Source organism: Silene latifolia, chromosome X (genome assembly GCF_048544455.1).
Source record: "Silene latifolia isolate original U9 population chromosome X, ASM4854445v1, whole genome shotgun sequence".
NCBI classification, from domain to species: Eukaryota; Viridiplantae; Streptophyta; class Magnoliopsida; order Caryophyllales; family Caryophyllaceae; genus Silene; species Silene latifolia.
Genome location: NC_133537.1, coordinates 11,162,198 through 11,180,534, shown reverse-complemented (window position 1 = coordinate 11,180,534; position 18,337 = coordinate 11,162,198). Strand labels below are relative to the sequence as shown.

At 35.9% G+C, this 18,337-nt stretch overlaps 1 protein-coding gene and 1 non-coding gene across 2 annotated transcripts; both read right to left on the bottom strand.

Moving 5' to 3' along the window:
• Positions 1 to 6,038: 6,038 nt before the first annotated feature.
• TRNAE-CUC (transfer RNA glutamic acid (anticodon CUC)) lies at positions 6,039 to 6,111 on the bottom strand. Its single transcript has one exon. It is a non-coding gene; the product is annotated as a tRNA-Glu (tRNA).
• A 319-nt stretch (positions 6,112 to 6,430) lies between these two features.
• On the bottom strand, positions 6,431 to 7,120 carry LOC141616868 (uncharacterized). The gene has a single exon (XM_074434028.1). It carries the CDS (start codon positions 7,118 to 7,120, stop codon positions 6,431 to 6,433), a length of 690 nt encoding a protein of 229 aa, XP_074290129.1.
• Positions 7,121 to 18,337: the final 11,217 nt, after the last annotated feature.

Below are 18,337 nucleotides of genomic sequence, written 5' to 3'. Positions count from 1 at the left end.
TGATTGCGTCGGAGGGAATACTCTTTAGTCTTTATACCAATGTCTATAGGAAATGGTGCAATCTACCACAAAAAAAAGACGTCTTTTTTTGTATTTGCAATTACTCGAGCCTAACCAGAAATGGAAAATTCAGGACGAACAACCTTCTCTACAGATTAACGCATACCAGCAATTACTGAACCATGACAGCTCAAATTATAAACCAATGAAAAACAGACCAAATAATCAAAACAATAAAAATCCAAACCAAAAACTATAATCTAATGATTTTCTTTTCTTATATCAAGATCAAATCCAGGGAGTATCTTTTTTTTTTTTTTTTTTTTGGTGACGAGGGGTTGAATCCCCCCGGGCACATGCAATACCCTGCAAACCACGTGTGCATTGTAAGACATCCTTTAGGATGACAGGTAACCGCAGCACTCCCGTGTAGGGAGTCGAACCCGGGACCTCTCAATTTGTTGCCATTGCAACGCTTTGAGGCATTCCCGCACTCCACTACACTCAAGCCACTTTGGTTTCCAGGGAGTATCTTACAACGGACTCATTTTACGAAAATTGAATGCAAGAACTGCATTATGCTGAAATTGACATTCCAAATAAGTCATAAGGAAATTTACTTGATAATCACAAAATCGACATAAAACTGTAATTTCCATAAGCATTGCTTCTCAATTCTTCTATTGAACTAACCCAACACAATCATTGCAGTAACCAACAAACCTCAAAATCAATCACAATAACGAAAAAAACGAGCACAGAAAAAATCAATCACGGCTTGCACAAGGCTTATTTTATTGAACAATTGATTCTGAATCTCTTTATTTTACCCATAATCACAAGGCTTATTTTATTGAACAATTGATTCTGAATCTCTTTATTTTACCCACAATTATGTATGAGTACAATATAAAGTGAAGTGAAATAGGGTCTTACCAGCAGAACAATCGCCAACGATGAAAGGCGTGCACAACCAGGTGGTGACCAGAGTAGGAGCGACCAGCGACAACCAAGGGTATCCAGGGACGAGACGAGTATAGGGAAATCAAACCGGTGCTGGGGCGAAACCTATTTGTGATAGAGCGAAAGCGATGATTGTAGCGTTTGAACGAAATAGACGTGTAAACGGCGAGTCTATTGTAGTCTTTTTTTTTTTAAGGGAGTATTGTAGTCTTATTAGGGATTATTTTAGAGAACGGTTGCACTAATTAACCGGTTTCTTTATTTATTTAAGAGAACGGTTACACTAATTAACCGGTCTATTTATTTAATTAAGACGGTTGGTCAACCCTAACCGTTCTCTTTGTTAATCTACGAGCACGGTTAAAATAAGCAACCCTACTCTAATGGAATCCTGGATGCGCGCCAGACTAAAAATAAGAAGCAGACCGGTTCCGCTATTAACCGTTCTATAAGGGGCGTTCTCGAAGCCTTAAATTGTAGTAGTGTCCTTAAGTTAAATCTGAAAACAAGTTAAAAGAGGAGAGAGAGTAATTAAATACCAAATGAGGTGAGAGGGTAATTAAACAATTTGTGTAAAACGTGGGTTTCTTTTTCCCTCAAATCTTGCAGCCAATAGGAAGCTTTTAAATGCTTCGACTTTTATAAATAGGGGATGATCCAACCGTATTAAAAAGAACAAAGAAACTATAATTTTAAAGAAAAAAAATTGAGACATATACGCTCATTACTAACCTTATGTATCATATTTATTACTATTTGAGGTCCTATGATTACAATTATAATTGGTCTCCCTTGTGACGGGTTACCATTTGTGACGGATATTTTGTGAGAGAAAATGGTAACAAAATGGGTTAGAGGAGAAAGTGGGCCACATGAATAGTGTTGCAGAGAGAGAAAAAGTGGGTACTTTGTGAGGTAAAATTGTATCCGTCAGACCGTCACAAACAAGAATTTGTGTTACAATTAACTCAACAATAAAGGTACATCATCCAAAATAATGACTAGCTAATTAATATTTTTTCTACTCATTAAGGCCATGTTCTTTCTGACTTAGTTTCGACTTACTTGATTCATTCAGCTATATTGATTGATTCAACTCGATTCGATTCATTCACTCTATTGATTCATTTCAAATTCTATTGATTCGATCCAGCTTCTATTATTCGATTGATTGATTCGGCTCATTCGGCTTCATTCATTCGACTTAGTTCGATTCAACTCCACTAAATTCAGGCCATTTCAATTTTGCACATGTTAAACTTATTAGTTTTTATTAATATTTTTAATATTATTTATTTATTTATTTTTTATTATAATTATTATTATTTTATTAGTATTATTATTATTATTGTTATTATTATTATTATTATTATTATTATTATTATTATTAATAATAATAATAAATGATCCTCATTATTGTTATCATTTTGAATATTATAGTTATTAAAATCAATAATATTCATATTAATAAAATTAATAATATTACTAATATTATTATTAATATGAATATGAATATGAATATTAATTATTGATAATATGATTAATAATATTGTTAATTTTAATATTACTATTATTAATACCTAATTGTTTTTTCATATACGAACTTTAATCTTTCACATACACTTTTTCATAAACGTTCTAGTTTGTACCCTTTTCACCTAAAACTGAACCAAATGCTCTTGAATCAATATTTTTCCCTAAAACTTAATTTAATTGCTCAAATGATTTAAAATTTACAAAATGGATTCTAATTTATCAAATAATAAATTAATTTACTTGTTTATCAATTATTAATATTATTTGTTGAGTTTTAATTAATCAATCAAATTTTATTTGTTGGTTAAAAATGAAATTAGGGCCGCCTGTCGATTTTTATTTATCTAATTAATAAAATTGGGATTGTTGTTGCTTCGTGGTGGCTACCTAATCACTCAAATCAGGATGATATATGGCTAGACTTTGAACAACATTCTAGCAAATTGGTGCTCTATTATTTCACCTATTAAAATTGATGGTGTACTGTGGTTTATGGTGACTACCTAGTTAATCACTCAAATTAGTATAATAACTAGTATTAATCTTAATTTAGTAATCTTCTTCTTATAGTAGTAGTAGTAGTAGTAGTAGTAGTAGTAGTAGTAGTAGTAGTAGTAGTAGTAGTAGTAGTAGTAGTAATAATAATAATGATAATGATAATAATGATAATAATAATAATAGTCTGCATTTTTATAAAAAAAAACAAATAGTAATAATAATAATAATAATAATTTATTATTATTATTATTATTATTATTATTATTATTATTATTATTATTATTATATTTAGTATTAGTATTAATATTAATAATAATAATAAATATTACTTGATTCAATTGACTCAATCAATTTCGATTCGGCTTTCATTATATTGATTGATTGACTCGGCTCCATTCGATTCGATTGATTGATTCATTTCATTCATCCATTATTCGGCTCCATTCAGTCGATTCACTTCGATTCGATTCGATTCGGCTCCATTTAGTTGATTCGATTGATTCACTTCTAAAAAGTCAGAAAGAACATGGCCTAAATCTATTCTTAATTTATACTCCCAATGTTTTTTTTTTTTAATTTTATGTATATATCATTCTCACATTTTGAAACACTAACTTCTCTACTCAATACAGAGTATCTCTCAAAATCTAAGATTAAATAGTATGATATGTACAGTCATATGAAAAAAAAAATTCGTAAGGAATTTAATAATATAAGTCAAGGCTTATCTCGAATGAAGGAGCAAAACGCCATATATAGAAAACGGGAGGTGTAGTGATTATGACATGGTTATAAATCGATTAAACTTTTGGAATTATATCGGTAGTCTTCACACCTTGTGATCGCACGAGGCGGAGTCTCGAGCTTGTTTACGGACTCAAGTTCGTTTGCGTATAAGACGGTCGTAAGAATTAGCGTGGCATACGTTGTCTTGTGGTACAAATCTCCAACTCACAAAAGATTTACTCTTACTACACATTTTGTTTACTCTCGTGATTTTTATTACTGATTACTTCTTTGTGTGATGCGGTCGTTGTGGAAATTGATTCCCGCCCTTCAAATAAATGTGATAATCGGATGTTCAAATTCAGACGGTGGCCTGGAGAACGTCTAAAGATAATATAAATTAAACTTGCTGACTTCTGGCTAAATGTTCAGATATTTATACGCTAATCACAAATCATTTACAGTTTAAACAAATATAATTGGACGTAGCTTTCACAGTAATAAAAGTAATAACACAAAAACTCCGGAGAGACGGTCTTTTAATAGCGTTATTGAGAGCCTCTCACTATGTATAATAATTATTACAAATTATTACAAATTAAACTAGCGTAGACTAGATATAATTGTATTTGATTGAATATTTAACACTTTCACTAATGAGTTTTGAAAACTAGATTCTACATAAATATACTATTATTCAATATTATCTTATGTAAGTCATGTTACTAAAGTATTTACGTACAAAATTATTTGTAAACTACGTTGAATGTTGTGTTATTAGAGGTAAACTTAATTATTGATGCAACTCAGGAATATACAATATTAATATTAATACAAGTCTTTACAAATTCACAAGTCTAGTTAGTTAAATTGTGTCAACTTATTTTTTAAAAAAAATCTACAAACATAAGTATACTAATACATACAACTATACGTCTATACAAGTAATATATGATCATATATTATATAACTATTACTTCCTACATCCTATTTATATTGTCCTACTCTCTAATTTGGGTAGATTTAAGAAAACTAACAAATTGAAAAGAAAAAAAAAAGTAATTTGTAGTTTAAATACTTACTAAATTTAGAAATGAGACAATTATTTTGGGATCAATTTTGGGGAATATGGGACAATAATAAAATTGGAATTGAGGGATGAAGTACATATTTCTATCGCTAAGACAAAAAACACAGGGTAGTTAATAAAACATGCACGATTATAGAGAGAAGTTAAAGAAACGAAAATGTACAACCTTCCCCCCTGTTTTTGTACGATAGAACTATATAATAAAAAAAAATTACGATAAAACATTGTAAAATCATTAATAAAGTATCTTGGTGTCCTTAATAGCAACTCATGGTAATTAGTGGAAGTGGGGGTAGTTAAGTAAAATGACTTACCGATTTTACAATCAGGGGCGGACCCACCTAGTAGCAAGGGGTGGCGTCCGCTACCCCAAACAAAAAAAATGATTTAGAAGACGTATTTTTGCTACCCCAATTATTGCTGAATAGTAGATAAATAAATATTATTCCATTAAATATAAAATAAACATCTTGTGGTTCAATGGTAAAGGGTTTGGTTTTTTTCACAATTGTTTCAAACCCCTTTACATGCATGCATATATAGACTAGTTTTTTTTTTTTTTTTTTTTTTGTTATCCCATATATTAAATCCTGGGTCCGTCCCTGTTTACAATAACCTTTTTATGCAACCGATGTATACAAAAATTATTGTACTTCTATCAATTGTACACTTGTATGTTAATACACTTGTATGTTAATATACTTATATTTTAATATGTTGATTTTTTTTTAAAATAAGTTGACATTGTTTAACAAACTAGATTTGTGAATAGTTAAACAAATGGAATAGAAAATTAAAGAGAGAAACGGCTCGTCTTGAATTGGTGTGTGTAGTTATGATAGATGAATGAATATTGAATATGGATGAAGATGATACTGTAAAAGATGAAGATGTATGAGTGTTAGATAATGATAGAGTGGGAGGCAAAAGGACTTAAAAAATTGAACTTAACAAAAGGATAATTAATAATTTAAAGACGATAAAAAAGAAAGGGTTTTTCTAATGTGTGCCCTAAAAAGAAAGGGTTTTTCTAATGTGTGCCCTTAGGGCACACATTAATAAACCAAATAAGGGAAGATTTACAACATATTCTCATGATAAATGCAATTATTAACCTAGTGTCTTAAGGCACACGTTAGAAAAACCCAAAAAGAAAAAGTGATTGGTATTTACCGTATTAGACTATTAGTGCAACTATCCGGAAGGAAAAAATTGAAGCAAAAAATTCCGTTGCCGGGACTTGAACCCGGGTCTCTCGGGTGAGAGCCGAGTATCCTAACCAACTAGACTACAACGGATTTGTTGGCAGTTATTCTAAACTTATATTTTTAAAGCTATGTGAAAAGGGGCCGTCTTGGCTCAATCCAAGGCCTAGTTAGCCCATTTCATAGTGGACCATACGCATACACTACGTCCATTAGCGGGCTGCATATTTTGATGAAGTTTGTCCAAAGTCGGACGGTCCATTTTGTTTAAATGTATACTATGATTTCTTTTTATTTTTTTTGCAAACTTGCTACTTAATATTTTTTTTTTTTTTTTTTTGCTTAAATGTCAGCTTATCATTAAAATCAGCAACTTTTACAACTCTGCGGATCACATTTTTGTGTGCCCATATTACAACATATGCACCTTGGACAACCATAGCCTATCTCTAATAGAGAAAGACTTTGACTTACAAACATGAATTCTACTTCTAACACTATTCAGAATCTGCTCAGCTAACACCCAAGGAGAAGTCACCTGATATGTTAGACGAGCACTGTTACGTTGCATCCAGATCATATACCACACAGCCAGAATTGCTGTTGTGGTCACATGCTTCCTCCCAGAGGTCCATCTTCTTCGTGCAATTTGTTTGAGAATGTCACACCCCTGCAAATGGGTCCCCAATCTGCAGAGGACAATCTTCAAAACCTGTTGAGCATACAGGCATTCCTGGAATAGATGTTCATGAGTCTCGGGATTGAATGCACATATGCAACACAAATCATCAGAAGCAACATTATAACAAAACAGCCTATCCTTCAATCTCAAGGCCTGATTTGCAATTAGCCACGCCATGAATGAATGCTTAGGGGGAGCAATAGTATTCCAGATAGACTTATACCACTCCATCTGCATTCTTTTCTCCCTCAACCAGTTATAGCAGCCACTAACAGCGTAATCACCATTACCAATGCTCCAGAACTCATCCACAAAACCTGCCTTGATAATATCCCTGACTTGACAAACTTTCCTCCAATGCCAACAGAAGGAGAATAAGTATGCCAAGGCAAGCCTTTCATATAGATGTGATGAATCCATTGCACCCAAAGTTTATCAGGTTTAGTAGCCATCCACCATACCAGTTTACCAATATTAGCAATATTCCATAAACCACTCTCTTTCAAACCAAGACCTCATTCCTTCTTTGGTGAACATACTCTTTGCCAAGAAATCATAGGTACTCTTTGGAATTCAGTGCCCCCTTCGCAAAGATAGTTCCTACAAATACAGTCCACCCTATTAAGAACCCCTTTTGGTAATACAAACATAGAAGCCCAGTAAGTGTGCATAGTAGTGAGGACTGATTGAACCAGGACAACCCTGCCAGCATAGGATAGTTTCTTCGCACCCAGGCTCCTGATTCTGTCCACTATCTTGTCTATGAGCACTGCACAGTCAGTCACTTTCAGTCTTCCAGCAGTAATTGGCACTCCAAGATACTTAAAAGGCAGCTTACCCTCCACAAAACCAGAGATAGAAAGAATTTCCTTTTTGAGTCTGTGGTTCACTCCATTAAAATAGGCACAGGATTTGTGAGTGTTCATTTTCAGGCCAGAGGCATTAGAAAATGAAGAGAAAGCTCTCAATAGTAGCACCATAGATTTTGCATCACCCTTACAAAACATAATTAAGTCATCTGCAAACATAAGATGTGTCAATTTCATCTGCTTACATAAAGGGTGATAGTTAAATGGCAACTTTTCAGTAGCACAATCCAAAATTCTGGTTAAGTACTCCATACAAAGGGTAAATAAAAGTGGGGAAATTGGATCCCCTTGCCTTAATCCCCTTCTGCCATGGAAAAAAACAAAAGTTTCCCCATTTAGAGCTAAACTGAAAGCAGCACTAGTAATACACTCCATGATCAGATGCTTGAATTTATCAGGAAAATTAAAGGCATCCAGCAGTTCCTTCATATATTTTCAACTAACTGAATCATAAGCCTTCATTAAATCCATCTTGAACATACTTCTAGGAGAGCAAGATTGTCTATTGTATAATCTCACCAAATCTTGACACACCATAATATTCTCAATGATACTCCTCCCTCTAATAAAGCCACCCTGGTTCTTACTAATCAGATCAGGGAGAACCACAGCCACTGTTACGAAAGTTTAGAGATACACTTATACAATACATTGCAACAAGCTATTGGCCTAAACTGAGTAACAGAATTAGGCATGCTACATTTGGGGATAAGAGTAATGGTTGTAGAGTTCACTTGCTTGAGAAGTTTACCAGTTTTAAACACATCCAAAATAGCACCAGAGACTTCCTTCCCAATCACACTCCAAGAATCCTTAAAAAAAGAACTTGAAAAGCCATCTGGACCTGGAGCTTTGTGATCAGGAATAGAAAAAATAGCATCATTGATCTCCTGTTCAGTAATAGGAGATTGCAGAATGTCCCAATGATGAGCCTCACAGATATTACCCCTACGAATTATCCTCTGGTTCACAGGTTCAGTAATGATCTCAGTCCCCAGCAGTGATTTGTAGTACTCAAGAAAGGCATTCTTAACCCCATGGGGATCAATATGCTCACACCCATCCTTATCCTGAATACTGAACACCTGATTCCTCATAAACCTGCTCCTAATAACTCCATGAAAATATTTAGAGTTAGTATCATCATCCTTGTCCCAGGCAAGCTTAGCTCTCTGATTCAAGAACAAAGCACAGGCTTGCTGTAGCTCCTTAACCTCCTCATGAGCAGATTTTTCCTTACTTAACCAATCTGCATTAGTTGGATCAACAGCTATCTTAGTCTGAATAAATTCCAAATTCTTCAAAGCTCTTATAGAACAATTTTCAATATCATCAAACTGATCCTTATTGAACTTCTTCAGATGATGCTTCAAGAGTTTTAACTTCCTTACTATCCTGTACATTTTAGTACCTTGCACATCATCATGCCACCACTCAGTAAGATTGGAGAGGTAAACTGGTGACTTACCCCACATACTATAATATTTGAAGGGTTTCCTACAGATGTCATCTCTTCCTAGCTTCTGAATCAGACAAGGTGTGTGATCAAAGGTCCCTTCAGGGAGAAAATTGGCACACATACTATTTGATGAGTAGTATTTAGGTAGCGTTTATCCCCCATTTATAACCTTATTTGACTGGATTTTGTGTGTTTTAAATGTTAAAAAGCTCATTTTGTTAATTAATTAGAAATAACTAGTTTTATTACATTTATCTTCTCACAATTGTTATATCTCGAGTATTTGATATTGCTCTTGTATTTTTGTATTTATAGGTACCGAGCGAGTGAATAAGACGGAGTCAAACAATAATAAAAGAAGATGGAGGTCAACGGCTGACCATTCCTAATTAATTCACGTGGCAAATTATGGCACTTTGTTCATCTTCTATCTTGAAGATTCCCCTGCTATTTTGTTGAATTCAACCCCAAATACCAAAACCAATTCATCAAACCAATGCTAAATTTGGCACTGTCTGCTACTTTTCGTATTTCCTTTCACCAACTTGCTCATCCCATGCCTTCACTTGACCACCATTTCCATCACCATTGCTGCTCACCTTGGTCACGCACCAATTCAAGCACAACCATGGCTACTCCCGTCATCAAGCATGAACTCGGAATCCGAAACCCGAGTAGAACCAGCAACCATTCATCATCGCCATTTTCGACCACCACTTACCTCAAATCAATCCACCCGCACCAATTCATCAAACACCGTCATCAACAGCCTCCGTACTCAACCAAAACCACCAATTCAATTCAACCACAACCATTCACGAATCAAAACCGAGTAATTTGAACCCATATGGCCCTCGGCCGGGCACCCGGCCGCCGACACCCAATCGGCTGGGAACACATCATGATTTTCACCCTTATTTTCCAGAGAACTCCCTGCCGGCAAGCTCACCGACGGCCGGCCAACCGGCTCACAACTCAAATCGCATCAAAATGTACTCCCAGACGGTCAACCGACCGCCGGCCCTCATCCCGGCTGGGAATACCACCAAAATTCCTCAAGTTTTCCAGAGAGTTCCCAGCCGGTGACAACACCGACGGCCGGCCACCCGGCTGGGACATCCCATTACTGCGTTTTCATCCGTTGATTCACCCTTGTCGTCCTTTTGTGTTTGATAATTGTTGGGGTTTAAGTGTGTCGTGTGACACAATAGTGAGGGAGGAGATTTGGGGATTATTGTTAGTATTATTATTATAACTATTATTAACATATTATTATTAATATTATTATAATTATTAGTAGTAAATAGTAGTAGTAGTATAAAAGACACTCACCATCAATTAGTCTACTACACCTTACCTCACCCTTAATGACACCACCTGTAAAATTAAGTTAGTTAAATCTTATTATTCTCTCTCATATTGTAAACTCTCATATTTCTTCTCTTATTTTCATTGAATAAAAAGTTGTTATCTTTCTTTAATTATTAGTTTAATTCTTCTTTTGTTCATTCAAGTTCTTCTCTTTTCATTAGTTTACAATTAGTAATTTTGGGTTGTATTTGGAGAATTGAAGAATCCTTCCATATTTCAATCCAAGTTCCTTTTCTTTCTTTATTGAGTTGGTATAATTTCTCTTCCTAATTTCATTTGTTTACATTTATTTTTCTTTCAAGTTTAATCTTAATTGTTTTTGTTAGATTGTTGTTATTCTCTCTCTTGTTCATCTTTTCTCTTCTCACCATTGTTGTTTACAAGATTGAATCTTTGATTTCTCATGTTAAAGATTGAGTCTTTGTGTTTATTGAGTTAAAGTTTGTGCCTTTAGTTTAATCTTCATTGTTTCTTGAATTAAATTGTCTTTCCTTATAATTTAAGTTGGATTGTTGCATAATTAGTAATAGAATTTGTACTTCCATCATGATTATGAATAAAGTTTCCATCTTTGTTGTTTCTCTTGCAATTAGGAACATGATTAGTGAGTAGTCTTCCACTAGGACTCGGTTTGACCCGATATGAGTAATTTCACTAATTGAATCTCATAAAGGCTAATTATTTGGGGAAATTGGTGAGGGTAGTTTAGAGGATTGATTTGGGTTTATGGATTGATTTTTGGGTAGTGTCGATTTATGACCCTTGTCCACCAACGAGAGTTGGTTAGGTTGTGATTTGGATATCCGGAATTCGACCCTATTGCTAACCTTGGTTGAGACCGAAAGGGAGAACCGGGTAGGGCACCTCTAAATTAGCGTTTGAAATCGACCCTTGAGAGAGGGAGTGGGATGACCCGGATTATGATGAGTACTTAATGACCTTGACCAAGTTCTTGACTTCCTCGGAATTGTGCATGATTTTGGGGTTGTTGGGTGTTGAGTTAAGGATTCCGACCTTCGAACCCGAGAGGGGGGTTGGTGGGTAGTGCTAGTGTCCTACTTCGAACCCGAGAGGGGGGTCTTAGGCGAATTAGAGCCATCTCCTCCTTGCTTGTCTACCCGAGTGATTAGCCTAGGGAATTAGTATGTGGAATTACGAATTGTTGTGGGAGAACCGAGTTCTAGGCCTTTTAATTATTTGAATTACAACTTTAATCCTCTCTTACTCATTTATCATCTTTTGTTAATTTGCATTTTATTTTATTTAGTTTAGTTGTTTAGTTTTAAACCTCATCCAAATATTGCCGACTTAGCTAAGCACAAGAGTTAAAACGATTAATACTCTTCCTAGCTCCTCGTGGGATCGACCCTCAATAGTGTACAACGACAATCGTGCACTTGCGAGGTATTATTTGATAACCATCAAGTTTTTGGCGCCGTTGCCGGGGAGCATTGGCATGATATTAGTTGTTTTGTTCTAGTTTAGACTAAGTCTTAGTTGCTTTGCACACCTTGGTGTGCCGTTTGTCTTGCTAACTCTCTCCTTCAAGTGTGTTAGTTTATTGCATGAGAATATTGAGTTCGAAATCAACAAGTCAATGAAGTTTCTTTCTATGAGTGACTCTTGTTGTAGAGTGGATGTATTGGAAGTTGATATGAAAGGAGATTTGAATGAAGATGGTTTGAGGGAAAGTGAGTTTGAACCTCAAATTATGAAGGAAATTGAATTGTATTTGAACTCCCCAAAATCATTACTTGATGTTGGGTCTTGGTTAGATGACTCTTCAAATGATTCTTGGGAAGCTCAAGTTGATGCCTTAGAAGTGGCGCTTAACGGAGGTAGAATGGAGTATACTAAGAGTTGTGAGGAAGATAAACTTGGCCCTCTCATATGGGACACTTATGAAGCCTCCTTGCAAAATGATAAGTGTGGGGAGGGAAGTTATGAAGAGCTTGGTGCTCCTATTTGGGATGTTTATGATAATGAGGAAGACTCCCTACTACCACCTCCTTTCGAAATCTTTGAAGAACAAGTGCTTGTCAATGACAAGTGTGAGGAAGAAGAAAAAAGTTGGAAAATGGAGGTTGATGAATTCGAAATTGCCATTTTTGGAGAGTTGAGAATCCATGACAAGAACTACAATCTTGGTAGTTTTGACGATAGCTTGGAAGAAATTGAGAGTCTTCTCTTTGGAAATGGTTCGATTCACATGGAGAGTCAAATTGAATGTGATATGAATGGTAGCAATTTGAACCTCAAAGATGACAAGTTGACTCCTCCACCTCCTTTTCTCCACCATTCTCCTTACCTTGATTTGCATGATGAGGTTTCCTCATATTATGAAGTTTATGAGATTCCGTCCGTCTCTCCTTCTAGCTACTACATTGAAATAGAGGATCCTAGTCACCATGAGGATGCTAGAAACAATACCGAGAGGAAGAAGCGTTGGAAGAGAGGTCGGGTGCGGTTTGCTATAGCTTGGCACTCCTTGTTTCTAGTTGAAGGTTTTGATAGAGCATTTGACCGTCTTCTCCGTGCCTTGAGTGACATGGATCATGCTAAGTGGAGATTCAAGCAAGACAGTTTTGCATAAGAGGTTTGGTGGAGTCCCTCAATAACCACTAAATTGTATTTATTCTCTTCCCTTACTTATACTTTACTTGCATTTTAATTTCATTATATAAAAACCATAAAAATTTGAAAAATTTGAAAAATCTCAAAAACATGTTATTTATTTTATTGCACCTTTCTTTCAAAAAATTCAAAAATTCCGAAAAATGAATATTTCAAAAATACAAAAACAAGTTCTTTAATTTTGAAAGATTTTAAAAATCAAAAATATGTTCTTTATTTTTCCTATTCTCTCCCTATGCTTTGTTCCATTGAGGACAATGTAAATTTCAAGTGTGGGGAGGGAAATATCCACTTTGTGCATATTGTTTATAATTGTATATATTTGCTTGTTAATTTGATAAAATCACAAAAATGCCTAAAAATTAAAAAATTTCAAAAATTTCAAAAAAATTGCATTGTTTATATTATATATATTGCATTTGTCCTAACCATTTTGATAGGCAACACATGAATCATCGGAGAAGACGCTTGGTAAAATTCTTCCAATTCTTTCTCCTTTATCCTTCCTTTTATTTTTGTATATAAGCATGGAGGAGGACGGGATATGTGATGTGGGTGTTCCTTTTGGGAACCGTTTTGGATATGCGTGTGTTGTTGATGTGTTGTTAGGACTAGAACTTGTATGCATTTAGATTAGACATGTATATATGTGTTCACTCGCATTCACGTAGATTGTTCATATGTGTAGTTTGCATCCATACACGTTGCATCTGGTTTGTAAATTTTTGGATAGAGGGTCTTAATGTGGAGGACATATGTTGCCAATGATGATAATTTGTTTTGCCCTTGTCATTTCCCTCTTGATAGCTCTTGCCTTTTGATGACACATGTTAGGGTTTTTACTTGCAAAAACCCGGAAGTCTAGCTTAACAACCAAGTAACGACCACCTTGTGAGACCGTATTAGGCCCGAGACTTGACCTAGGACCGACACAGCTACTAAAATGTAAGGTTAGAGCCTCCTTATGGCCGGTCCATCAAACCGGCCCCGCTTAGGAATTGTGAGTAGTTCTCCTTACGTGGTATGTCATGTCAAAACGCATAAGTATGGTGCTCATTCCTTACCGTAGAAGTGTCGGTGTGCATATTGAGACATATTTGTTCAAATAAAGTAACCTCACAATAGCCAAATAAGCTTTTGTTATGCCCTTGAGTCAATCATTTCCTTTTGTTAACCCATTTTGAGCCTAAGCCTTATCATTTCTATTGCCAACAAATTAACTACATCCCATAAACAACTCACCTTGGTTGAGTAGTTCGTCATTGTGGTTCTTTTGTGGAGTATATTTGGGTTGAAATTTTGACTCTCCTTGAGGTGTGTGATCTTAATGCCACATGAGTGAAATGCAACTTTGGCTACTTTTGTCTAATAAGAGGTGAACAAGTCGTGAAAAATGCAAGAAAGAAAATCAAAGAGAAAAAAAAAAAGTGAAGAAGAAAAACAAATAGACAAATAGAAAAATGAAATGAAAAACAAAAAGAAAAGAATGTATATTTTGTGCCAAATAAAGGGTTGGTAATTTGCAAATTGAGTTTGTTTTGAAGAGAATTGAATGATTTTGGAAGTGGCAATCTTGCCATATTTTGTTGAAGAATTCATTTGTATGGGTAGAGCTTAGTGGATTGGTTGGACGTGACGACTACTTAACCGATAGCCTCACATGTCTTAAAACGGTGCTTGCACCAACCCCTTTTCACCGAACCCAAGCCCCATTACTACCCGATTGTCTCTTGTATGTGCATCAATTTGACATTTCTCTTGCGGATATAGGATGGAGTACCATATTAGATTGCGGGCATGCTTCGCAAGTCGAGTTAGGAGAGTGATCTTGGTTACTTTTTGTCACAAAAATCACCCCGTTCTTTCATTTGAGTGACTAGTGAAACCCGTGAGAGTCGGTCTTTGGTCTCCTTTTGGTCAAAGGTTTGATATGGAGTCGAATCTTGCGTGTGTCGTGTCATTCTTGGGAGTATAGCGAAGTACTTCCTCTTTCCCGCCTAGAATTTGTTTCTTAGGCACTCCGTGTTGTCGATGTAGGTTGCTTGAGCTAGAATTAGGGAGTCGACACCTTGGTAAGACCCGGAGACGACATCCTCTACTAACGGCTCTCTTTATTCGATTTTTGAAAGAAAAATGGCCGCTTAGATGAGGAAAGCGGTTTGACTTTTTGTGATGCATCTTATATGTTGATTCGTGCTTAAATGATGGATGTGTCGAAATTTTCCGCAAGCCCCTACTTGCCTTGCAAGGAAGCACATACCTCATTGTGTTTCGTTGTGAGTTGAAGGGACGGAGAAGGCCCGTTAATTGTCTTTCATAGGATATTATTAGTTTAGCCAGTCTCTTATATTAAGGGTCTCGGTATAGTTTAAATGAGCTTACTCGAGGACGAGTAAGAGATAAGTGTGGGGAGATTTGATGAGTAGTATTTAGGTAGCGTTTATCCCCCATTTATAACCTTATTTGACTGGATTTTGTGTGTTTTAAATGTTAAAAAGCTCATTTTGTTAATTAATTAGAAATAACTAGTTTTATTACATTTATCTTCTCACAATTGTTATATCTCGAGTATTTGATATTGCTCTTGTATTTTTGTATTTATAGGTACCGAGCGAGTGAATAAGACGGAGTCAAACAATAATAAAAGAAGATGGAGGTCAACGGCTGACCATTCCTAATTAATTCACGTGGCAAATTATGGCACTTTGTTCATCTTCTATCTTGAAGATTCCCCTGCTATTTTGTTGAATTCAACCCCAAATACCAAAACCAATTCATCAAACCAATGCTAAATTTGGCACTGTCTGCTACTTTTCGTATTTCCTTTCACCAACTTGCTCATCCCATGCCTTCACTTGACCACCATTTCCATCACCATTGCTGCTCACCTTGGTCACGCACCAATTCAAGCACAACCATGGCTACTCCCGTCATCAAGCATGAACTCGGAATCCGAAACCCGAGTAGAACCAGCAACCATTCATCATCGCCATTTTCGACCACCACTTACCTCAAATCAATCCACCCGCACCAATTCATCAAACACCGTCATCAACAGCCTCCGTACTCAACCAAAACCACCAATTCAATTCAACCACAACCATTCACGAATCAAAACCGAGTAATTTGAACCCATATGGCCCTCGGCCGGGCACCCGGCCGCCGACACCCAATCGGCTGGGAACACATCATGATTTTCACCCTTATTTTCCAGAGAACTCCCTGCCGGCAAGCTCACCGACGGCCGGCCAACCGGCTCACAACTCAAATCGCATCAAAATGTACTCCCAGACGGTCAACCGACCGCCGGCCCTCATCCCGGCTGGGAATACCACCAAAATTCCTCAAGTTTTCCAGAGAGTTCCCAGCCGGTGACAACACCGACGGCCGGCCACCCGGCTGGGACATCCCATTACTGCGTTTTCATCCGTTGATTCACCCTTGTCGTCCTTTTGTGTTTGATAATTGTTGGGGTTTAAGTGTGTCGTGTGACACAATAGTGAGGGAGGAGATTTGGGGATTATTGTTAGTATTATTATTATAACTATTATTAACATATTATTATTAATATTATTATAATTATTAGTAGTAAATAGTAGTAGTAGTATAAAAGACACTCACCATCAATTAGTCTACTACACCTTACCTCACCCTTAATGACACCACCTTAGAAATTAGACTAGTTCATCTTATTCTCTCTCAATATTGTAAAACTCTCATATTTCTTCTCTTATTTTCATTGAATAAAAAGTTGTTATCTTTCTTTAATTATTAGTTTAATTCTTCTTTTGTTCATTCAAGTTCTTCTCTTTTCATTAGTTTACAATTAGTAATTTTGGGTTGTATTTGGAGAATTGAAGAATCCTTCCATATTTCAATCCAAGTTCTTTCTTTCTTTCTTTATTGAGTTGGTATAATTTCTCTTCCTAATTTCATTTGTTTACATTTATTTTTCTTTCAAGTTTAATCTTAATTGTTTTTGTTAGATTGTTGTTATTCTCTCTCTTGTTCATCTTTTCTCTTCTCACCATTGTTGTTTACAAGATTGAATCTTTGATTTCTCATGTTAAAGATTGAGTCTTTGTGTTTATTGAGTTAAAGTTTGTGCCTTTAGTTTAATCTTCATTGTTTCTTGAATTAAATTGTCTTTCCTTATAATTTAAGTTGGATTGTTGCATAATTAGTAATAGAATTTGTACTTCCATCATGATTATGAATAAAGTTTCCATCTTTGTTGTTTCTCTTGCAATTAGGAACATGATTAGTGAGTAGTCTTCCACTAGGACTCGGTTTGACCCGATATGAGTAATTTCACTAATTGAATCTCATAAAGGCTAATTATTTGGGGAAATTGGTGAGGGTAGTTTAGAGGATTGATTTGGGTTTATGGATTGATTTTTGGGTAGTGTCGATTTATGACCCTTGTCCACCAACGAGAGTTGGTTAGGTTGTGATTTGGATACCCGGAATTCGACCCTATTGCTAACCTTGGTTGAGACCGAAAGGGAGAACCGGGTAGGGCACCTCTAAATTAGCGTTTGAAATCGACCCTTGAGAGAGGGAGTGGGATGACCCGGATTATGATGAGTACTTAATGACCTTGACCAAGTTCTTGACTTCCTCGGAATTGTGCATGATTTTGGGGTTGTTGGGTGTTGAGTTAAGGATTCCGACCTTCGAACCCGAGAGGGGGGTTGGTGGGTAGTGCTAGTGTCCTACTTCGAACCCGAGAGGGGGGTCTTAGGCGAATTAGAGCCATCTCCTCCTTGCTTGTCTACCCGAGTGATTAGCCTAGGGAATTAGTATGTGGAATTACGAATTGTTGTGGGAGAACCGAGTTCTAGGCCTTTTAATTATTTGAATTACAACTTTAATCCTCTCTTACTCATTTATCATCTTTTGTTAATTTGCATTTTATTTTATTTAGTTTAGTTGTTTAGTTTTAAACCTCATCCAAATATTGCCGACTTAGCTAAGCACAAGAGTTAAAACGATTAATACTCTTCCTAGCTCCTCGTGGGATCGACCCTCAATAGTGTACAACGACAATCGTGCACTTGCGAGGTATTATTTGATAACCATCACTATTCATATCCATACTCCATTCAGTATTAACTAACACCCTGTCCAATCTACTATAGACCCTAGTGGACACCTCCTGCTTATTATTCCAGGTAAAGAAGGATCTCATAGCTGGACTATCCACCAGATTACACCTATCTAAACATTGTTGAAACTCATCAATCTCTGCAGCTGTACTATCTCCCCCCAACCTTTCAGAAGGAGAAAGGACACAGTTAAAAT

Excerpts from the sequence above, each read along its gene's own strand:
- LOC141616868 (XM_074434028.1), bottom strand. The coding sequence starts at position 7,120 with ATGGATTCATCACATCTATATGAAAGGCTTGCCTTGGCATACTTATTC.